The sequence below is a fragment of the Eubalaena glacialis genome, chromosome 8, assembly GCF_028564815.1.
Source record: "Eubalaena glacialis isolate mEubGla1 chromosome 8, mEubGla1.1.hap2.+ XY, whole genome shotgun sequence".
Classification (NCBI taxonomy): domain Eukaryota; kingdom Metazoa; phylum Chordata; class Mammalia; order Artiodactyla; family Balaenidae; genus Eubalaena; species Eubalaena glacialis.
The window spans coordinates 101,443,937-101,468,316 of record NC_083723.1 but is presented as its reverse complement, the minus strand read 5'-3'; the positions used below and the strand labels follow the sequence as shown (position 1 = coordinate 101,468,316).

At 39.1% G+C, this 24,380-nt stretch overlaps 1 protein-coding gene across 1 annotated transcript; it reads right to left on the bottom strand.

Annotated features, from left to right (window-relative positions):
* Positions 1-13,487: 13,487 nt before the first annotated feature.
* On the bottom strand, positions 13,488-23,496 carry HYAL4 (hyaluronidase 4). Its single transcript, XM_061198004.1, has 3 exons — positions 22,543-23,496; positions 15,850-15,939; positions 13,488-13,889 (listed from the first exon to the last, which is right to left on the bottom strand). The coding sequence occupies exons 1-3, from the start codon at positions 23,494-23,496 to the stop codon at positions 13,488-13,490; spliced, it is 1,446 nt and encodes a 481-aa protein (XP_061053987.1).
* Between the last annotated feature and the right edge of the window lie 884 nt (positions 23,497-24,380).

Below are 24,380 nucleotides of genomic sequence, written 5' to 3'. Positions count from 1 at the left end.
TTTCTACATGAAGACCAGCCGGCCTGGAATCTGGCTTCTCAACTTAGGAGCAATGTGCCCAAACTATTTAACCTCACTGCAGTTTAGCTTTGTTTTTCTTTTTTTTCCAATTAGAAAATGTGGATATTAATAGCAACTATCTCACAGGCTTGTTGTGAAATTTTAATGAAATAAGGTACACAAACCACTTAACACAATGCCTGTGAAGGGGTTCAGAACATGCCACCCCCAAATGTGCCATTTTAGCATATTATTGTGATTATTTTGAGCTGAAGGTGATTGTGCAACTGCAAATGCAGAAGGGCTCTTTGATCTCCCCCTTTCTGCCTGAAGATTTCCCATGTGAAAGGTGTACTCTCTGTACCGGGAAGAGGGGAACATCTTATCACCAGAGATGGGCAGTTGACGCCAAAATGGATCTGCACAAACAAACCTACTGAAATGACCCTTATCTCCCAGTAGTTTCCCTCAGATATTTCCTAGTCACAATTTACTGTCCCTCAAAGCTTAAACCCCTTCTCCTTTGTCTTGTCACTCCTTCACAATTTATCATTCTTTGTTAAAAAGGTATATGAGCTCTTGTTCCTAACTGCTTCTTTGGGTCCCCCTTTTTCCTATGAAGTCTTCTGTGCACCCTGGTGGCGCAGTGGTTAAGACTCCACGCTCCCAATGCAGGGAGCCCGGGTTCGATCCCTGCTCAGGGAACTAGATCCCACATGCATGCCACAACTAAGAGTTCGCATGCCACAACTAAGGAACCCATGTGCCGCAACTAAGGAGCTGGTGAGCTGCAACCAAATAAATGTAAGTTGTTCCTGTTGTTATTATTAATAAAATTATCCCTTGCCTACACCCTCTTCTGTATGAAAGGAAAGAAGAGCATGAATAAAGGATGGAAACCCAAGACCATTTAATGATTCATAGACCTGCTGGCATTAAAGCTTCCCTAGGAAACCAGCCGCCGCCTCCAAAATTTTTAATCTAAATATATGATCCATTAAGGAATTGTTCTGGTGGAAATGAAATACTGAGCACAGTCATACGGCAGTGAAGCCAGATCTGATGGTGGCGCTGTGCCTTAGCGACGGTGTTTATCACCACATCATCTGCCCTGAGCGGGAGCCTATACGAGGTCTCCATGGATTATGACTCTATCAGGAGATCAGACTGATTCAAGCCTTAGTGTGTGTTGCAAGTTGCATTCATTTGGCTACCTCTTTGTGTCCAGAGAAAAAGCCTATGGAGAAAACAACATATTCAAGCTCAGACTTCAAACTGTCTTCCCTCAGCCCGACTGAAATGTTTTTCCTTTTTGTCAAATGTGACTTCTTTTCAGTCTTTTAAATTGGATTAGTGGAATAAGCAAGTAGCATATAAGTAAGTGACATTTAAAAAGAATGGTAGCGGGTTTCCCTGGTGGCGCAGCGGTTGAGAATCTGCCTGCCAATGCAGGGGACACGGGTTCGAGCCCTGGTCTGGGAAGATCCCACATGCTGTGGAGCAACTAGGCCCGTGAGCCACAACTACTGAGCCTGCGCGTCTGGAGCCTGTGCTCCGCAACAAGAGAGGCCGCGACAGTGAGAGGCCCGCGCACCACGATGAAGAGTGGCCCCCGCTTGCCGCAACTACAGAAAGCCCTCGCACAGAAACGAAGACCCAACACAGCCAAAAATAAATATAAATAAATAAAAATTTAAAAAAAAAAGAATGGTAACAAAACAAATTATTAATATAGATTCCAGATCTTTTTACATTGTTAGGTTGTTATATATTAGTTTGGCCAAACAGGCTTCCATTTCACAAAAGAGGAGGAAGAGCAGCTCCCAAAAATCAAAGAAGCGACAGTTAACAAGAGTATTTCTCAACATCAAACTTACTTTGGCTATTAGCAGTTTTATTATACCTACATGACAGGACTAATCATTAATAACCAATATTTTTGCTGTTACCAAATAAACAATACACCTAGCACATCACATATATATCAAAACATGTGACTGATGCTATCAAAAAGAAAAATTAACTACAATGCCAACCTTCTAATGCCACTATAAAGATTCATGAATAGTCCTAGTTATCTCTGCCCCTCTACACTACTCCATAAAAACCTGAGCACATTTACCCTTGTGGATGAGCAGGGCAGGCAGTTGTGTCTGTCTCCTCACCAAGAACAGAGGTGAACAGGAGTGCCCTATGATTCTCACCTGAAACCAGAGAATTAGGAATGCAGAGCTATTGTGACAGGCGACTAAGAATCTGGCCAGTTTGTGACAAGGATGTGAGTGTCCTTGAAATTCACCAACTGGGAGAAGGCACAGGAAAGAAGGAACTCTGAGAGGATGGGGAAATCAGCTATGGAAATATCCAGGAATATTCATTAGGATTGTAGGCTGTTCCGCTTCAGAATTTTTGAAGAGTTTGAACCTAGTATGAGCTTAGGGGATGGACCAAGGATGAGTTTGAGGGATAGGGACAAGATCTTTATAAGACCTACTTTTTTTGCTAAAATATATAAATAAAAGCAAAAAAAAGCCAGAACAGACAGATAACATGATAACTTCAAAGAGTTAAAAAGAAATTTCAAAGGCACACGTTCACTTGTCAACAAAATTATAAAGCAGTGAGTCTCCCAAGGTTGCATCTAATTAGTACTTTAGCTACTTAATGAATGTTCATAGTTTGGACACAGAATATTGTTTTTATTCAATTGTGTAGGCTTATTTGCTTTTAATGCTTAACATGTAATAGCTATAGTTAAAAAAATCCAAGATATAAGTAATATTTATGGATGGCCTAAACTGCCTTAACCAAATGTTCAGTATTTATTATATTTCAAATGTTAACATGAGTACAGCAAGAGTTTCATTAAAATGTCATTAAGAGACAGTGTTTGCAGGAAGGCAATTTCAACCAAATCTCTAAAATCAGACAATCAACAACTGATTATGAAATCATCTAAGGACTTTCAGTAAACAATTAATTATGGCATTTAAATGTTTCAGTAATACCCTGGGGTAAGAATTATCCTCATTTTCCAAATGAAGAAATAAGCATTAGAAAAAAATTAAATGACTTGCCCACCATCCCCAAACTGGAAAACTCAATTCTAGCTAATTCAGATGCTCTAGCTCTGCCCAATGCCCTCTGTTGGACGGTCACTATCATAGAGATGAAACAAACACAGGACATTTTCTTGAGAGGGAGCCTGAATATTTTAATTATCTAGTACAGTATGTAGATGATGGACATCTTTCTGCTTCTATAATTAACCATCCTACTTGCCTATTAGAGTCAACCTCACTTGAAAGAAAGGAATTAAAACTCAGTCTAAATATTTTCAAAAGTATGAATTTAGTTAGACCTCAATGCAGTTTTTGCCCCTAAACCATCTGCCTGTTTTGGTTTAGATAACTTTTACAGAATGGTTACTTCTTCTATTAATTTTTTTCACTCAAGTATTTGTGTGTCGGTGCATTTACTCTAAATGATTAGAGGTGTTAGTGTGGCAGTTATGCCTTATGTTTTAACTTAGTTTACTCAGTTTTGATCAGGAAAATGGAAATGCTGTATTCAGATTTACTAACTTTCCACATCGTGGCACCTAAGAAGTTGGAATGAGAAGTCCTTTAAACTAAGAGACTAACACTTTACCTAGAGTTAAATTTGAATAATTTGTGGAGGTCTTTCATCTCCTGGTTAATGTTTGTGACGTTGTAACTTTGCCAACAGTGATTAATTCAAGTTATTTATTGAAGCCTTATTATATAACTTTCTCAGAAAAATGCAATGGAGAATGGGTGACGTCTGGGCTCATCAGTACTGAGCCTACATATCTTTGTGGTATAAAGTACAGTGAGGGAACGGGACAAAGTGCACTAGCTTGAGTCTAGCCTCAGCCCCAAATCTGAGACGATTGAATAGTCACTAATATTTTCATTTTTCTTCTTTTTCTTCCCTCCCTTTCCCTTCCTTCCTTCTCTCTCAGACACTCTACACATATTAACACATTTGATACTAATAACAACCCTATGAAGTTGGTACAAGTATTGTCCCTATTTCACAGATATCACTCAACTTCTTTTTAGCTCAGGCCAAGCAAATTTCAGTTGAATCCCTTGGATTCAGATTTCAGAACCATTTCTAGTCCATTGGCAAATCCTGGAGTGCCTTAGTGCAGCAGGTCAGAAGAAGAAAATAAACCAGTTGCACTGAGACCCGTTGAGTTCTTCAGCTCAAGAGATCCGTTTCATCAGAAGGCTGGCTTGGGTGATGTCTGAGATGTTTCTGGCTATCTTCAAAGATGTAGAATAAAATTATCATTATTACTATTATTATTATTTTATTTTGGCGGCACCACACGGCTTGCAGGACCTCAGTTCCCTGACCAGGGACTGAACCCAGGCCATGGCAGTGAAAGCAGTGAATCCTAACCACTAGACCACCAGGGAACTCCCCTAGAATAAAATTTTTAAATCTAAGGAAGACAACTCTAGAAAGTGCCCAAAGAAGTGTGGCTGGAACCAAAGTCTCAAACCAAAGGTTTGGCTGAAACTAGACTGTGTCTGGGAGCCCTCTGTCTCCTGTAGCGGGGGTGTCTGCAGTCAAGTATAGCCCTGGCAGCAGCTGGACCATGACATAGGGTCTTACAAGAAGGGCCAGAGACTGCTCCACACCTCAACCCTGCCCCTTCCATATTCCTACAAGTGGCAAAATTGGGGAGTCTCCGTTTTTGTCATATTTCAGCCTAAAATCACTGGCACCTCAAATGCCTCCCTTTACATCCAGAAATAATGCTGTGGATTCTACTCTAGGGCTTGCTGGTCTCTCTAGACTCTTGCTATGACCCACTGTTTCTCGCTGCTTGAACTGTTCTGATGCCTTCAGTTTTCCTCTGTGCCCTTGCTTTCACTTCCCTGCTTGGAACTTTGCGATGGACACCATAGTACTCTGCCTGCTTTGGTTTGGATTCTGGTTTCTCCTCTGTACTATCTTAAGACGTCTCTTGTCTTACTTGGGTTGGATAATCTCTACATCCCAAGTGAGGCTCCCCACACTACCTGCAAAGTCTGTCATCTACTTGTTTGCAATTAATTAAAATCTACTTCATGATTCTGATCTTACCTGGTCCACAACCTCAGTTAAAATTTACTTCTTTCTTGCTCTGGTTCCTTAGCTAATTTACTTCTATTTAGATTTTCATGAAATAATAGTTTAATAGGCTCCCTCACGGTCTTCACTGATTGCCTAAGTAAGAATTTCAGACATTGCAGAGGGCTATCAAAGAGATGTTCTGGAGTCACTGGGGCACCTCAAACCACACCGTAAGTACCGACTACTTGATTTATTGATTCAACTATATGTAGCATTTATTACATGCCAAGCGCAGGCATGGAGGATACTACATACACCAGGCTGTGTTCTTATGGAGATTGTATTCTAGTAGGAGAAAACAGACAATAAGAAAATCAATGAACAAGTAACTTCCGATTGATAAATGCTGACTTAGTACATTTAGGTTGCTAACAAAATACCACAGGCTGGGTAGCTTATATACAACAGAATTTTATTTCTCACAGCTCTGCAGGCTGGGAGGCCTAAGATCAAGTTGCCAGCATGGTCCGGTGAGGGCCCTTTTCCGGGTCGCAGACTTCTCACTGTGTCTTCACATGGTGGAAGGGGGCTTGCAAGCTCTCCGGGCCTCTTTTATAAAAGCACCCATCCCTCATGATCTAAACACCTCCCAGAGGCCCAACATCCTAATATCATCACAACAGGCATTAAGATTTCAACATATGAATTTTGAGGGGCACAAACATTCAGACTGCAGCAAATGCTATTACAGAATTTAAAGAGAAGAATGGGAAAGAACAGTCAGAGTTGAAAAGGCAATTCTTGTCCATTTTAAAGGTATAATATATAATGCTGACTCCTAAAGAGATTGTACCAGTTAACACGTCCTCCAAAAATTAGTGCTTATTTCCCCATACCCAAACTAACATTGTATTATTTGTAGAGCCTTTGCCAATCTGATAAATAAATATGGTATCTCATTGTCATTTTAATAATAATTGGTTTTATTTTGAGAAGTTAGGCTATGCGTCTTTTCTTTGCTGTAATTTTTGGTCCATGTCCTTTTCCCATGTTAGGTTTGGGTGATTTTGAATTGGTTTGCTTAAGAGCTCTTTATATATCAGGGGAATTAGTGTCTTGTCATGTGTCCCAAATGTGTTTTTCCAGTTTGTGTTTTGACTTGCCCATGGTATTGTTTCCATGCAAAAGCAAGCTCCTTTTTCCATGTTTGTTTCTAAATATTTGGAGAATAAATGAGACTTAGTTTGAGTTCCCCAGTAGCAGACTCTAAGATGAGGTTTAATGTGCAAGTGATTTATTAAGGAAGTTTTTTGAGGAAAAAATTCTTAGAGGATGAAAGCAGCAGAAGAAAAAAAGGGGATGAAGCCAAGAAAGGGTGCAGTTTCATGTAAAGTCCTGTGGAAGGCAGCATTAGCCTGATCACACAAAGGATCCAATTAAGTGCTGCAGGAGGCAAAACCACACTGAATGGGAGGGAGGGAGGAGGGGAAGCCACTGAATCTGGGGGAGGGGATACACAACAGACAATAAAAGGGACCTTGGGGGATCTGTATGGACGCTGCCAGTGTCTGTTAACATTGTGTGGGGCAAGAGTCAATGAAAGGAAAGAATTAGAGAAGTTCAAGCCCAGCATTTGATCTCAATGTGGAAATTTCTTATTATTTACTTGTGATTCATTATTAAATGAGGTAACAGAAGGAATCCACCCAGTCAGGACAGTTTAGTCTACCCTGACCTAGTCACCAATGATTACTCCTCTCCTTCACCTCTCCCCAGATTTCCACAGTCAGGCCTGATGGTGCCAAAGATATTGGGAAAGGCACTTTTCATTAAGCTGAAGGCCAAGTAGGTAACTTTAGATGTAGATCTTGGGAGTTTATGAAAAGAGGTAATGGACTGAAAAGTGGATGCTTGGTCTTGGTTAAGGAACACAGAATTTAGTCTTGCACCATTACTCATAAAGGACGTCCTTGCTATATTTCTGGAGTAACTTGAAAATAGCCCCTGATATTGACTTTCATTAATATCACAAATTATTTTCTTTTTGGAGGACATGCAGGCTCCACTAAGGAAATGTCTTAATCCTCTAGTGGAGAAAAATTTGATCTTGTAAAGTAGGTATTAAGTAGAGAGCATTTGAAAGACTTACAACTCTTTTAATGACAAACAATTGTATAGCACAAAGCATTACCCAATTTAGGGCTGTCCTCTCCCAAATATCACTCCCAGGCATGCCCCTGTGTGTTATGTAGATTAGTGGTTCCCTAGGGAGGCTGGGGATTAGGGAAAAATAGATAGTGACTGCTAATGGATTAGGAGTTTTTTGATGGGGTGATGAAAATGTTATAAAATGTGATGGGGTGATGGATGCATAACTGTGAATATACTAAAAATCATTTAATTGTAGACTTTAAATTGATAAATTATATAATATGTTAATTATATCTCCATTAAGATGTTATAATTAAAAAAATTCTTTCTGGAGGAAAGCAACCCAAATTTTGACACTTAGAATTCCCACAGACTAAGATCAACAAAATACACACTCATAATCAAAGGTTGCCAAACACACAAATAAATAAACTACCATGACTGAGGTCAGCAAGAATAAAAAAAAACCAAAACAACAGGAAAACAGGTATAGGATCTCCTAATGTTTAAGTAATTATAAATATCAAATAGAAAATATTAAATATCTCTGTATAAATCTTAAAATTTTAAAAGATGAGATCATAATAATGATTAAGCAAAAGACTCTTATATGATAAGCAGAAAAAATTGCCTGTTTAGACACTAGACCAAAAATATAGAACTTCAAAACCAGGTCTAACATTTTAAAGTGGGCCAGAGAGAAAAGACAGTTTACTTACAAAGGAAGGCATTCAGATAAAAAGTAGTATTATCACAAAAAATAACATAAAACTATGAAAAAGGATCTACAAAATGCTAAGGAAAAATAACTGTCAACTTATACTTTTATAACCATCAAAACTTTTTATATTAAGAGTAAAATTAAGACATTATCAGACTAAAAAATAGAGAGTTGTCCCCCAGCAGACTTTCACTAAGGGAAACTTTTTTTGGGCCATGCTGCACCTCTTGAAGGATGTAAGTTCGCCAACTGGGAATTGGACCTGGGCCCATGGAAGTGAAAGCACTGAGTCCTAACCACTGGACTGCCAGGGGAGTCCCAAGGGAAACATATTTTGAAGGGAGAAGGATGGAGGAAGGAAGGAAGGAGAGACAGCCATCCCCATGTCATGTTTCTCACAACTCCTAAGAACAATCTAGTTGTTTCTATTGCTCCTGCTTAGGATATGAAGCAGAAAATTCCAATTAATGTTCTTTAAAAGATCACATAACTTTGTCTTTTCTTGTTATATATTTTAACTTTTTTCACTAGGAATACACATCATAGTTGATTAGGGAGCTTTTTCAAAATATACATGTTAGTTAAGACTTCTGACTCCACAGTAGGTGGTGCACCCAGGATTATTTGTTTTGGGATGGCTCCCCAAATGATTTTAGTATGCATCTCTGGCTAGGAATAACTGAATTACTATTCTTTGTTTTAACTATTCTTTGTTTAAGAAACATTTTTCAAGTGCCTCCTGTGTGCCTGGTCTGAGCTTGACCTAGGAATACAATGGTGAACAAGATAGTCCCTACTGTTTAGGAAGTTGTAGTGAGTGGTGAGTAGAGGGAGAAAAAATGAAATGAAAAAAGTGTCCGTTGTGCAGGGCATAGTAATGGCAGAGACTGCTTATTATTCCCCACTCTCTGTTCCTTTTTTTAGTAGTAATAGATTTTAATCTAGCCAAAAGGCTGCCAGAAAAAGAGCACATTTACCATCCTCCTTGCAGCCAGCTGGGTCAAGTGACCAAATTCTGCCAAAAGATGTAAGCTGATGCATCATGTGATAGTTTCTGGGAAATTTTCTAAAAAGAGATTTACTTTATTCATTTGTTTTATTTCCTCTTTGTACTGTTCTCCATTTTGCTGCGTGGAATTTAGATGTGATAGCTACAAAGTCATTCACCATCTTGAGATGATCAAGTAGTGAGTCTGACAATTCTTGCCCCTGTCTTTCTGTAGAGCAGAGTCTTGAACTATCTGCCTCCAGAGGGAAAAATAAACTAATATTTTTAAAAAGAGAATAAGGGCAGATTTCTTAAATCCAGAGGGAAATATGGATTGCTAGAATACACACAAATTAAAATCAGTAAATGCTCCTAGGTGAAAAACTGTAGCACCTTATTACACTTAGGTGTACCAACACAGTACAATCATTAGTAGATTAGAAGTACAACATACACTATATATTTTGCCTTGACAAAAGAATTTGGGGGTAGCAATAAATTTGATTGCAGAAAATTACTTCTTTCAGTAACTGAATAGAACAAAATGCAGTAAGTGGCCTAAATAATGACCTAAGACTTCTACTTTCCAGACACAGAGAATAGAGTAGCCTGTTCAAAGTTTGCACAATAAAAGCGGTACTTGAAGTGGAAAATTGATGGTTCCTGGGCTCGCAGAGAGGAACAAAATGTCAAGCTCATAAATGAATGTTCAGTAACATTAAACATGTTCCTAGTTCTTAAGATTAGTAATAAAGACAAAGGAAGCAGTAAGTTTATATATTTAGTCCTTTGATAGAAACAAAAAGCATAATACTAACATTCACTTTGACTCAGTATTTTTCCATTATTAAATTTTATTCTATAATTTTAAATTATAACAGAGCTGCTGCTCAAGATTTAGAACAAGCAAATAACTTAAAATTTGATAGCATTATATATCACTTTATACTTGATGTACATGGCTTAGTAATGGTTTCTTCGGGTTCCCTTTCTTTGATGAGATTATCATTTCCTTGAACTTAGCTGGCCAGTCACATATGGCTTTTATATTTGTATACTTTAGAGTTCCATACCCAGTAGATGCTTAATAAACTTTAGATTAGTTTAGCTATCTCCAGGAAGTCTTTCTAAAATGTAATTGGAAATACATTTCTAATGTATAAGATTATGACTCTCCCTCAACATGATTAGAGAGAAGTCAAAATAAAGCCTAAACAAGACACTTGTATTTTAGACTTCTTTTGACATCAACATATAGAGGACATCCTCATTCCTTTTTAAGCTGAATGCTATCCCATTGTACTATTGAAAATGCTTGATGATAATCGCTAACATTTGGTTGGGGACTTTTATGTGCCAGGTTTTGTGCTAAGTATTTTATCTACTTGATATGATTAAATCTGTATAAAATGAAAAAAGATACCATTAGGATCTCCCTTTTGAAAAAGAGAAAACGGAAGATTAGAGACCCTGAATACGTTGCTATTTCCATAAAGGGAAGTTAGGACAATCCCAAGAAGCTGCAGTCATTAAGCAGCTTTAGAGGTGAATTTCCTATCCACCTTGGAGCAGTGAGCCAAGTTAAACAGAGAATCTGTATCTGGAAGATCTGGAGACTGGCTGAACATAATCAGTAGTCATAGCCCAAATTAATAGAAAATGCATTAAATCCATGGTCAAAAGCTGAATGAATATATTTGGATTCCATTGCGACAAGAGTTATGGTGAAGAGAAAACTCGGCAACTCAGCTTCCAGACTGGCCTCTTTTACAAACTGGCTCTTTGACTTTGCCAAGTGATTTATTCTCCTCAGGCCTCAGCTCTTCACAGAGGAGTTAAACTATGTGATTTCAGAGGCTAATGAACTAGGGTAAGAATAAAACAATAACGCTGGGCAATGACTTTGCCATCACTCTCTCATTAATGTGCAGAGTTAAAAAAAAAAAACCTGTAACAAACTTATAGCTTCTATTGATTCAGGTTTCTGAATCACTCATTCATTCATTCAAAATATTTATTGGGCACCTACTATGTGCCAGGCACTGTACCAAGTAGTGTTCTGGCAGTGAACAAAATGAAGTCCTCATTTTCCTAGTTTACATTCCAGTAAGAGAAGACAGAAAATAAGCAAATATTTAACCTATACTATGTCAGTTGGTGATAAATGCTACAGACCGGAGAATAAACAAGGAAGTTGATGGTGAAGGGACGTGTCCAGCCCTCGTGCCCTCTATGGTCTTCCTTGAATACACCAGGCCCACTACCAGATGTGCACTTGCTGATTCATTTGCCTGAAATACCCTTCCCCCAAATATCCCCATAGCTAACTCTCTATCATTCAAACAGCAACTGCTCAAAGTGACCCAACACATGGAAAATCCCACCCTCCCCCACTCTGCTCTCTTAATTTTTTCCTATAGATCTAACATCTGATATAAATTGCTTATTTGTATGTTGAATGTCTGTCTCCCCCAGCAAGAATATGAGTTCTAAGAAGGTAAGGCTCTTTGTTTTGTTCTAGGATATATTTAGTGCCTGATAAGAAGTAATGCTTAATAAATTGATTAATGCACAAATTGATTAATAGGTGAATGAATGAATTAGGAAGATGATACAGAAAGTCTTCTCTGATGAGGTGACTAAATAGTAGAAGCTTGATACTTAAAAATCAAAACTTAAGGAAAATTTCTATTAAGTTTTGCTACATCCAGTTGATAGACTATTATGTGGCCTTAAAATTATTTAAATTATATTTATGAAGACTATGAAATAACATGAAAACTACTTATGATGTATGGTTAAGTGAAAAACACAAGATGCAAAAATATGTGTATATTATTATTTACAACCATGTTTTTAAAACGTCTTTAGAAGAAAGGCTAGAAAGAAATACACCAAGAGTTACCAGTATATATTATAGAGATTATTGGTGATTTCCATTATTTTTTTCTATTTACAAATTTTCTATAGTGTATTTATATCATCTTTGATATAAAAATAAAATAATGAAAAATTTTAAAAAGTTAACCTATGTAATGCTACCTGTATTTTATGGTATTATAAAATTTTTTTAGTTTTGTTTGTATTTTACATTTAGAAATTAGACCTTCACAATGTCAGTAACGTCTGACAAGCAGGGATCCAGAGTTGAAATGGGCACACCTGTATTGCAAATGTTTCACAGAAAGACAAAAGAGGCGGCGGAGGAGGTTGAATCAACTCACATGCCTTCTGTAATAGCATCATACCTGTCTTGAGTTTACCTTCTAAGTAGATCATCTCCAGGAGAAGGAAATCCTATCAGTTGAAACAGTGACTCTCAAGAGAACACATGCATAAGTGATTGTACATAGAACATAATATCAGAAAGAGGAAATTGCCCGAGACTGTTTTATCCTAAGTGTCTCCATTACTCTGGTGATCAAGAGAAGATAACTGAAGATTAGCAACATGTATTAATAGCTGAAGTATGCATGGGTTGTGTTATCCCATTTATTCCTCAGAATAATTCACTGAGGTAGGAATTATATTAACAAATTTCACTTGAGAAAATGGGGAATATGAATAACTTGCCCAGAGTCACACAACCAGATGCATAGTGAAACAATGATTCAAATCAGATTCAAACTGACTCTAAAACCACTACTCAAAACTCATATTTGGGGACCAAAATATCGAATATTTCTTGGTAGGACTCCTTCCCAGTAGCACTTCTGGGTCCCTTAAATATCATTTATTTAAAAAATTTTTAGTAATGATTTTTGCTTGCTAAAGACACCAACTGCATTTTTATTAACATGGCTCCAGTTTCTAGATCTAGAGCAATGTCAACCTAGGCAAGCATGAGTACTATCCTGAAGCCTTTTGCTGTATTTAGATCACCAGCCTCTGTGAGGGAGGGACTCATGGTGGGTGAGAGAGGCGCCATATTGGAATAGATGTCTTTGCAGTGACTACAGCTCCCCTTGCCTCAGTTCCTGCGCCCTTCTGTTAAGTCACATCAGCGACTGGTTCTGGACTCATCGAGCCCAGGCAGGGAGAAGAAGCCTGAAGAAGAAGTTTGAACCTAAGGCTGGAACAGGAATTCTGCATTTGGTCCCCTTTGGTGGACCAGGTGACCAGGTCACACCCTGAGGTGACCCCATTTGTTAAATCAGATAACTGCATAGGAATCTGTCCTTAAGTAAGTTGATAGCTGGAAAACCAGTCTTTGAAATCAATAATTTAATATTTATATGTATACTTTTATGTATCTACGTTCATATGAAGACTAAAATATATTCGTTTTAGATTAAATACAACTTAAACATTCCAGTAAGGAAGAAGGGTGCATTGATTTCACTCCTGGATCTGGTTTCTTAGCCAAATCGGAGCCAGATGAAGTAATACGTTTCCTGTTTATGTTAAATGACACACGTGTCTACTTACAACACCTCTCAATGGATTTCATATGAGAAAAAGATTGTTGTAAGTTTCACCTCTTCCCTAAGTGACGACTCCAGAGGCCAAACTTAATTCCCTTTAAACTCAATTATCTCACAAATGAATGCTCTGATAACCTGCGGAAACCAGCAGACACAATGTGATTAGTGAGCCAGAAAAAGAGGAAACCCCAGAGCAGCCATCGGCTGTCCTCATTTCTCTGCAATCAGCCCCTTCGTATCCCTGATAACAATGACAGGAGAATCTCTTCACCAGCATTGCCAGGTCTGTATCAGATGCTTTGCCTTTCACAGTAAATTCTCCATCCTCGGAGGCCTCTATGTGGTAACTTGCAGGGTTCAAGTGAAGGTAATCGGGTGTTTTCCACACCTTCCTTACGCATCTCCCATTATTCCTGCAGAGGTGAAAGCTGCACACCTCAGCGGCTCTGGTCACGTTGACTATGTAGCTCCCTAAATCAGAACTCACAAACTGCTTCACCTTTGTACAGTTGCCCTAGAAATGTAGAAACAAATGGGATTTAGTGCTTTTTCTGGTACTGGTAGGGTTAGAGCATCTAGATCCACAAGGCAACTCTTTGGACTTGATTGAAACTTAATGGCTTGGTTCCAGCCCATGAACTCTTAGGTTCAAGTGCTGTAACACAGGGGACCCAGACCAGAAAAATGAGAGGTGGTCGTGACAGGAGATGGAGAATATGTTACCGTAGGCTATCTGAACTTGCAAATGGGCCCCAGTCTCAGCATATATGACATTGCCTTCTTTCAGTTTACACCCTTTATTTCTTCCTTCTAGATCCCAAGTTAATGGGTGTGAGAAAAAGAGGAACACACCCAAATTGAGAAATCGTGCCACAGTTGCTGTCCTTTGGCCACCTTTCAGGTGTGTGTGCCTTTCAGGGTTGTGTTAGAACCTGAATCATCATGTTCTACCAAAGTGTTGTTGACCGTCAACCTGAGCCTTCTGGATTTTCCTGTTTATTATGCTCAAATACTGACTGCCCTGGGATCTAGCCTCCTCTATACAATTCAAACACAGGAAAGCCTGGAAGGCTGACCAGGTCATTTGTGTGTGGTTCCTATTGTGTGTTCTAAACAGAGGCCACCTGGTTGTGCACTCAGCTTCCTGATGATGCTCTTCTCAGGAGCCACATGGGCTGGAGAGGAAATAGCACACCTGGAGAGTCAGGTACTGATACTCAGTTTCTACCTAATTCTCATATGTGGACAGAGGAGACTTTTAACTTTATATTGTCACAAATAGTATCATGAACAATGTCTTGGTAGCAACAAATTGAGCCTGTGAAATTCTAAGAATAATATCAGATCACCATGAACTTGCAAAAAATTCAATTTAACAAAAAGCATTGAGGGCTCCCCTGGTTGCAGAGTGGTTAAGAATCCGCCTGCCAATGCAGGGGGCACGGGTTCAAGCCCTGGTCCGGGAAGATCGCACATGCCGCGGAGCAACTAAGTTCATGCACCACAACTACTGAGCCTGAGCTCTAGAGCCTGCGAGCCAAAACTACTGAGCCCACGCACCACAACTGCTGAAGCCTGCACGCCTAGAGCCCATGCTCTGCAACAAGAGAAGCCACCGCAATGAGAAGCCTGTGCACCACAACGAAGAGTAGCTCCCGCTCGCCGCAACTAGAGAAAACCCGTATGCAGCAACAAAGACCCAACACAGCAATAAATAAATAAATAAATAATAAATAAATAAAAAGCATTGAGGATACAAGTATTATAATTCAAGGCAAAATGCATTACACTATAGGGATATAAACAAACAACATCTGGAAATACAGAAGAGATTGTAATTAACATGGATTGGGGAAAACTAGGAAGACTTCTTGGAGTAGATAGTATTTGAGCTGGAAGAAATTTGAAGAGACATAACTCTTATTTTAAATGCTATTAATTTTCAGCTAATTTCTCCATAGAAGAAAAATAAGTTTGATATGGATATTAAAAATTACCATCTGATTCCACTTCTCAAAATATGATGTCATACATTTTATGTAATGGCTAAATGCAAGGGCTCCAAGGTCATGCCATCTGTGGTTAGTGCCAGCTCCACCACTAGCTAGCCTAACTAACTGTTACCCTAGTTAGATTTCCTTTCTTGTTTCTTCATCTATAAATTAGGATGCTAGTCCCTACCTCATAAGGGTTATTATGATAAGGAAGTGAGCAAATCCGAAACAAAAAGGCACTTAGCACAATCCTAGCATATAGTAAATATTCAACAATCGTCAGTATTATGATTACTATCTTAACAAAAGTTAATCTTTATGGAGCTCCTTCTATGTATCAGGTGCTGATGTGGACTTTAATTCTAAAGCAGGTTTACTATGGGAGACCTGAGAGCTCTGATTAGAGTAAGTTCTATAGGAAAACAGAGCAAATAATGTAAATATTGTAATATTAACTATACCGCCAAGGTACTGTCTTACCTCAGATGAAGTCAAATTCATGTCTCCCCAGATAACAATGCCTGCAGCTCCCAAGGCAGCACTTTCTCCAATAGTACTGATTAGATCTTGCTAGAATGAAGACAGTTCATTATACTGTATTCATTTGAATATGAACAACCTGCCAGGGATTAGGATTGGAGGCTAAATTCAATATAATACATGAAACTATTCTCCAATTTCTTAGAGTAAAGCAAATGTTAAATGAACCGGGGCTCAGACATTTCACTCTATAATCATATAAAAACATATTAAATACATATTTTTTAAACTTATATTTTGCCAAACAGGACATTACTTTTAAACAATTAGCCTGTAAATAGCCACCAAAAGTTGTTTAATTGAAGTTAACTAGGAGTATATACACACAAACCAGCTACGAGTATATGACCTGGAAACAGAATCCAAAAGTTTTCCTTCTCTAAATGTGGGGACTGCCTTGCATTCATCTTAGCCAAGTTCCCTTCCCAGCATGCAACACTCTCCTGAGAACTTTGCCTCCACAGTGACTTGGAGGGGTTTTGTGTCATTTGGTTTCCCAGGATAGGCAAAGGAACACAGTGTTAAGGGCCCCACAGGATCCGATTTGATCCAGCCCTTATATTTGGTCCCTGAAATTATTTGTATTTAATTTTAAAGTACCTGATTTAATGGGCTTTATTTATGATTCCTCCAGTCACGGTAAGGCTGCCAGGATTTTTCTCAATATGGTTAAGATAGATGAAAACAAAATTTCAGCAGGGAGAATTTTGGTTTTGTAATCCTTAAGGATTACTGTTTTAGTGTTTAAAGATTAACATGAATCTAGGTCATTTCAGAGGGAAATTAAAAGTTGAATGTGTGCAGTTGGTTTCCTAAATAAAGTTTCTGCAGTTGATTTTCTAAATAAGTTTCTTTTTTTTTCTTTTTAATAAATTTATTTATTTATTTATTTATTTATTTATTTATGGCTGCGTTGGGTCTTCGTTGCTGTGCGTGGGCTTTCTCTAGTTGCGGCGAGCCTGGGCTACTCTTCGTTGAGGTGCACAGGCTTCTCATTGCGGTGGCTTCTCTTGTTGCAGAGCATGGGCTCTAGGCGCACGGGCTTCAGTAGTTGCAGCACATGGGCTCAGTAGTTGTGGCTCGCGGGCTTAGTTGCTCCGCGCCATGTGGGATCTTCCCGGGCCGGGACTCAAACCCGTGTCCCATGCATTGGCAGGCAGATTCTCAACCACTGTGCCACCAGAGAAGCCCTAAATAAGTTTCTTAAATTATAATATATTCCCCCACTCTTTCGAATAATAAGCATTCACCTTTTACTCCAAGGATTAATTTCCAACAGCTGTATGCTGGAAATGTATTTGGGCAATTTGGTGGAAATTAAAAGCAGACTTTAAACTGTGTTTTGCCTTGGGCACTTTATATTAATACCAGTACTTGAGAGAGAAATCTCCTCACCTGACACTTTTATAGTTCACTAAAATGAAGGTTTTACAATCTCAGTTTTTAAAGTTTGTTTTTGTTTTTGTTTTGTTTTCTGGGCAACTTTCTGGTAATTCTCAAATAAAGAAGAGATTTTGGTTTAAACTAATTTCTTTTCAGGTCCACATCTATTTCCATGTCCCAGGACCATGGTGTCTACCAAACAGGTCAGAGCTGACATGACAGGAAGGGGAGGAGTTTTTGTGAGGCTCAAATGAGATGGTGTAAGTGAAATGGTTTTGAGAATTATCCATGATATAGGAATACCAGAAAGAGGAGGAGCTAGCCATGCAGAGCCCAGAATGAGGACTCTGCTGGGTCCAGGTCCATTGCCTCTTTTGACAAAGACCTAAGGGAGCAGAGCTCCTCCCTCCACTCACTTTGAAACTTTCCTGAATATAGAGATGTGATAGTCACATGATGTGATCAGAGGGGCAAAATTCCCTAATGTTCTTCCATGAATTCCTATTATGTGTATGTTACACCTTTCTTAGCTCTCTCACAGTTCTTGGTTATTCTGTTCTGGGTTTGTTTTTTTTTGTTTTTTTTTTTTTCAGTCTTTTTTCTCTTTGCTTTTCAGTTGTGGAGGCTTCTATTGAGATATCTTCAAGGTCAGAGATTCTTTCTTCAGCTGTGTCTAGTCTAAAAATAAGCCCACCAAAGACATCCTTCATTTCTGTTACAGTGTTTTTGATCTCTAGCATTTCTTTTTGGTTCTTTCTTAGAACTTCCATCTCTCTGCTTACATTGTCCATCTGTTCTTGCATTCATTCCACTTTATCCATTAGAGCCCTTAGCGTATCATAGTTGTTTTAAATTCCTGGTCTGATAGTCAACATCCCTGCTATATCTGAGTCTAGTTCTGAGGCTTGCTCTGACTCTGCAAGTTGTGTTTTTGCCTTTTAGTATGTCTTGTAATTTTTCTCTTGATAGCTAGGCATGATTTAATTTTTCTCAATTGACAGATAGCTCATACTGGATAAAAGGAACTTCTGTAAATAGGCCTTTAGTAATATTCTAGTAAGGTGTAGGGGGAATGGAAGGGTTCTACAGCCCTATGATTAGGTCTCAGTCTTAGTGAGCCTTTTCCTGTGGACTGTGAACCTCACAACTGCTTCTCAGATGTTCCCTCCACCGCCTTAAGTGGGACAGGCTGCCTAGATGGGTCTAGAGATGGGTATCTCCCTTCTTCCAAGTGGAAAACTAGAGCCAGCTGGAGTTGAGTATTTCCTTTTCCACAGATCAGTTAGGCTCTGATAAAACCTCAGCAGGTTTGGCTGTGGTTACACAGTTTCTCCTGAGGGTGGACCTTGTTCAGAACAGCGTGCTCAAAATGGTTCCTTTTCTCCTTTGCCTACTAGATGCACGAGGGGAGGTTTTCTCCAATATTCACTGTGAGGACCTGGTGAGCTCCTGGAGGTAAAACTCACAAAAGTGTGCTCCCCCAGCCCCCATGACTGGGTCCCCATGGAATTTTAATCTCTCAGACTTGTCGACGCTGAGCAGTTTCCCAGTTACGGTTCAGGTTTCCCTACTCTGGCAGTGGTTCCCACAGAGGTTTCTGCTCGTGGGTTTCCAATCTGGTAAGCTGTGATTCTCTGTTTTCACCCATCTGTCTCTCCAGTTTTGAGGGCAGCAATTTGCCCTGTGTGTCCACACTTCTCTTATTAATCTAAGAAGAGTTGATTTTTCAGTTTGTTTAGCTTTTTACTTATTAGGACTGAGCTGCAACTTCCAAGTTTCTTATATGCTCAACTGGAAACTGGAGCTCTCCCATGAGTTCCTTTGGGTTAAGGCTTTGTCATCAGAGGGAGGAGGGAGACACAGCATCCACATTTTGTATTTACAGGTTATTGATCCATATTCAGTAAGTACGGAAACTACAGATGTTTGTGGTGAAAGCCACAGCTTCTGAGGTTGATATCAGGAGGGAATGTTAGTTTCTTTCCAACGTGTCCTTTAGCGTCATTATCAAAGAGAGTTTATTGGGACTGATTCAAAGTGGCAAGTCTTCTAGCATGTGTTGACTAAAGGTAAGGAGTCACTAGCAGATATTTAGGCAAATTCCTCTAACAGGTTATCCCACCGTCACCTAGCTGAGAGCAGGGTGCTGAATGAATCACAGAACAGCTATGCTTGGGGGGCCAAAAAAGCAGGGGCACTTCTCAGTGAGGGAAGTCACAGGTAAGATGTCTCTAGGAGTAAATTGGGACCACCTGAGCACATAAGCCACATGAAAGGAGAAATAAAGGAAGAGCACCTGATGTAATAGCAACACATCTTCCAGGTCCCAGCCTGGTGTAAGGCAGCCTTGCCCTACCCATGATTCTTGGCTCAAATCAAGGTTTTGGAAGTTAAGAGTAGGGACCCCCGGAGGACTCATTCTTTACACTTGGGTTTCAGTCCCTGAAGCTTTACCACAGTGCATGTAAGTCAGGAGCCCACTGCGGGGAGCTGGAGCGTCACTAATGTGCTCCCTTTGTGTGTTATCAGAGGGAATATTAATTAATTACAGGGGAAAGCATCTTTAAATCTATAGTCAAGAGAATCCCTTTCATTATTTTTTTTTAATTAATTAATTAATGTATTTATGGCTGTGTTGGGTCTTCGTTTCTGTGCGAGGGCTTCCTCTAGTTGCGGCAAGCGGGGGCCACTCTTCATTGCGGTGCGCGGGCCTCTCACTATCGCGGCCTCTCTTGTTGCGGAGCACAGGCTCCAGACGTGCAGGCTCAGTAATTGTGGCTCACGGGCCCAGTTGCTCCGCGGCATGTGGGATCTTCCCAGACCAGGGCTCGAACCCGTGTCCCCTGCATTGGCAGGCAGATTCTCAACCACTGCGCCACCAGGGAAGCCCCCCTTTCATTATTTTTTAAAAGCATAGTATCAACAATATCTAAATAGCATTTATATATGTGGTATAGGCAATCTACTGTGTGAAATGAGGCTTTACAGCCCGCATATGATTCCCCCAAGCTATGGCTGCTGACTGAAATTTCATTCTTACATATTCCCCTTTCAAGTTTAAGACTCTGATACTTGTTAAAAAGTGTTATCTATACCACATATATTTCTGTAGTGCTTTAAATTTTCATTTTTATCTTCTTATTTGATTTTCATAATATTTCTCCTAAGTAGATAGGGCAGGTAATATTGTGCCATTTTGTAGATTAAGACAATGAGGCACTGAGGTCTGGAGAGGTTAAGAGATTTGGTACTTATTGGTAAGTTGTTTTTCTAATCCTAATTATATGTGTGTACACACACAAACATTTTAAAATGCAGATATCTTTGGGTAGGCAGGAATGGAAGCCATTACTAGTATTTACAATTTGGTATAAGTGAATATCACGTTATAAAAAGTTTGTGGGCAGGTTTTTATTGAGGATGGAATAAAATGGTGGTTTGATGGTTTAAAACATGTGGAAATGCCTTGCCATTCAGAAAGGTTACAGAATGATATCACGGGACTAACAAAGAAAATTGTTTCTAGGTGAGACCCTAACTGTTGTTCCTTCTTCCCTTAGAGGGAACAGAAATGTTTCTGAGGCTGTAGCTGTTCAAGAAGGAGCTTACCGTTGGCTTGCAGAATGTGCAGAAGGTAAGAGTAGTTTAAACTAATCTATTGAAATGAACACTTTGTCCTTTAAAGTCTGTTTCTTCCAAAAGTAAATTTGTTATCACTAAAGAAAGGAACTTGTTTGAGCCAAACATAGAAAAGCAAAAGAAGTTTCACAGAGGAAGGTGGTATTTAACTTTCAATTCTAGAGTCAAGACTATTTTATAAAGATGTAGATAACTTTTTTACACCTTCCAAATAGTGTTAGTTTCCTACCATTCTCAATCAGTTGTTGCTGATTTTTCTGGGTAGTATAAATATCAGTTCACAAGAGAGAATTTTTGTCTTGACTCATCTCATCAGTGGTGTCAGAGGCACAGCATTTACCAAATCCTGATGTATTTGTGTCATTTCTCCCTCTGAGGGGTAAGCTCTACTCTCTGTCTGCTCCACAGATACCTACTGCTCACGGTAGAGTCCTCACTGGGGTGTTTCCTGAGTCTCCTTTGGATGCTTCATACTCAGAACATCTTTATATTTTGATACATGCTGGCAAATTGAAACTTGTTATGGTGGAGAAAAAAGAAAGGTGATCAACCCCCTAGTGTGGAGCAATATCTTAAAATACCTCTGCATCACAAATGTGAAGGTCTGAACAAGGCTCAAGTCTTCTCATAATCACACATAATTATCCAAGTCCAAAGATTAGAGTAGCATCTTCTTTGAAATTTTTATCTCTACAAGTTTCCATTTCAGTGACTAGAGTAGTAAAGGGAAAGTAAGGGAGAGAAAATTGGGCTGAAAGTTCATCTATCTTAAAAGCTACACTCACAGTTTGTGTGAGGTCTTTGGCTGCATATATGACTTAAGTAAAATAAACAGAATAAAACTTCTATATGTAAGTTTTAACCTAGGGTTATGAAACCATCTACTAGTGATGAATTCACTATTGAATTTAGAAACTCACACCACTCTTACCAACTTTCCATTAATTGTGGTCATAGAGTCAAGAATAAACCAGATGGCTAAATCTATAGGGGTCACCTACTTTTAGCAGATTTGTAACTCCCTTATTCCTTAAAAAATTATTTTTAATTGTGTGAAAAAAACACATAAAATTTACTATCTAGGTATTTCTGAGTATATTCATGTTGTTGTGCCTCCCTTATATCTTTTATAAAACCTGCTATTGTGCCTTAAAAAGAAAACACTTTTTTCCTCTTAAGATTTTTAACGACGAGGCCAGCAGCAGAAATGTCTACAATTCTACTTCCACACGTATGAGCAAATTACTCCATTTTAAACAGTTTCTCTGATTTCCCAACCTGTTCACCCCCAATTGTGTCAGTAACCTTCACAAGAGGCCAGTTGTAAGGGAACACAATCAAAGTTGGGGAGCAGGAAGTAGTTGCTGACATTGCACTTTAACCCCTTCCCTCCTTACTTTGTCCCTTGAAAGACAAGTAATAAATGAGATAATCAAAATTCAGCCTGTACAAATGAAGAATCTGAGTGGATGACTACTCAAAGGAAGAATTATGCTCCTATCTAATGGACCACTATTCTGGAATTCTTTAAAGAACATAATTAGCAAAGAAACGTCCCTTTTAGAGATAAGAGGAAATCTCCTTATCTTTGTCAAGGGGTATCTTTCTTACCTTAGAAAGAAAAAATAAAGGTTGGTCTCTGTAGCCTAACCTTGTATAGACGAACACAGGCAGAGCATAATCATGGGATGTCATGGTGGAGATCCTCATGGATTCGTGCACCCGAAATTGCGAGAAACGCAAAACGTTTTCGCTGTCTCCAAGAGATTTCCTGACACCGATAGAAGGATATAAAGCAGCACTGCTGTTCCAGAGCCAAGAGAGCTCATTGTTCCTCAAAACTTCTTCTTCTGGGCATGACCCAGTATAGTTTGGGGCATAAACATTATAATTGTGGCAATCAGGATATAAATAGTAACCCCAAAGGCCCTTGGGTCTGCTCTTAATTCCCAGCTCGATGGTTTCCTTCATGAAAGCTTTTGCACATTCTTCAAAGGTTGCTTTGGCTAAATATTCAATATCAGCAGCTGATACATTCTCTTGCATCTCAGAAATAAGTTTTCTTGATTTCTGTCTGTAGACGTCTTTTGTGTTCCAGTTCCTGGCCCACTGGGGTCGCCAATATTCCCAGTCTATAACAGCAAGTCCACTGAAATCTTCAGAAGGGATGTAATAATTAATATCTTGGTCAGCTTTTTCCAGATGTACCTGCAAACTTATGTTCTGGGGGAGACCCCCATTAATGGGAACTCCCTGGGATGTATACCATGGATAGTATCCCAATCTGTTGACATAAAATATGGTGACATTTTGCCCCCTGGCCCTGGCCAGTGGACTTCCAATCACCTGAAACATTTTCAAATTTAGTCTTAAATTATATTTTATCAAGCACTGATCTGTTGGAGCATTCCAGGCAGCTATAAAAGGTTTCCTTTGATAAATTGGAAGTTGGGCAGGTTTTAGGGAAGAGATAGACTTCAGAATGAAAAGTATGAGCAGCCATGATGTGAGATGTATTGGTTGAACAACACAAAACCTTAGTTGTCCTTCAGATAACGGTTTCATGATAAGATAAAAATCTTCTCTTCTGCTTTAATGCACTCTGGAAGACCTGAGGAGAGATTTAATTTTCTGTTAGTGATAATTTTGAGGAAAAAGACTCAAATGTTGGCTGGATATTATTATAGTTGTTATCTATTTACATCTTTAAGTACATTTTATTTCAAGGTCTTAAAGATCCCTATAAATAAATTGAGATAGAAGTGAGTGCGGTGACCTAACTTCTATTCAGGGGGAAGCAATGCAACTCAACAAACATTCATGGAGCATCAGATGCTGTCTCCAGAATACAAAATGAATAAGATGTGGTCCTTGCCCTCAAAAAAGCTCATGATCAAATAAAGATGTAAAATAGTATTCACTACCATTTTGGAAAACTCATCAAATCCCTCTGTGCTTACTTCCTGAATAAATATTTATCTCATTTAATTTTGTAATACCTTTTTATTATTTCGTTCAATAAGCCAAATGTCTGGTTGCTTTCCCAGGCTTCCTCGCCGCTAGGGTACTGGTATGTGACCATGGACAGGACAATTAGATGCAGCCCACTCTAGACTTTGAATTGAGATCTTGGGAATCAAAGTGGCTAAAAGGTGGTGGTGCCAGTGATAACAGAAATTCCAGAAATTCCGGGAGCGGCAGTGCCTGTCAGGGCGCCCACAATCTGGTACCCATGGTGTTGATGTGAAGTGGCAGCATTGTCCTCACGGAACAGCACTCTTCTGCGCAGATCAGAGAGGTTTTGTTTTGGCTGCTTACAACCAGGAACTCTAACTGACAGAGATGCTGAAATCTGTGGCTTGTGAGTATTTCCTCCAGCAAAGGTGATCACTGTGGGCAGCATGTTGTATGTAATTATCATTTTTAACCACCAGATGTCACCAGGCAAA

Coding starts and splice junctions, on each gene's coding strand:
- HYAL4 (XM_061198004.1), bottom strand. CDS start 23,496: ATGAAACCGTTATCTGAAGGACAACTAAGGTTTTGTGTTGTTCAACCA. Junction 15,940..22,542: donor CTTTATTTTTTCTTTCTAAG/GTAAGAAAGATA, acceptor TCTTCATTCTAG/CAAGATCTAATCAGTACTAT. Junction 13,890..15,849: donor TGAATTTGACTTCATCTGAG/GTAAGACAGTAC, acceptor CTACATTTCTAG/GGCAACTGTACAAAGGTGAA.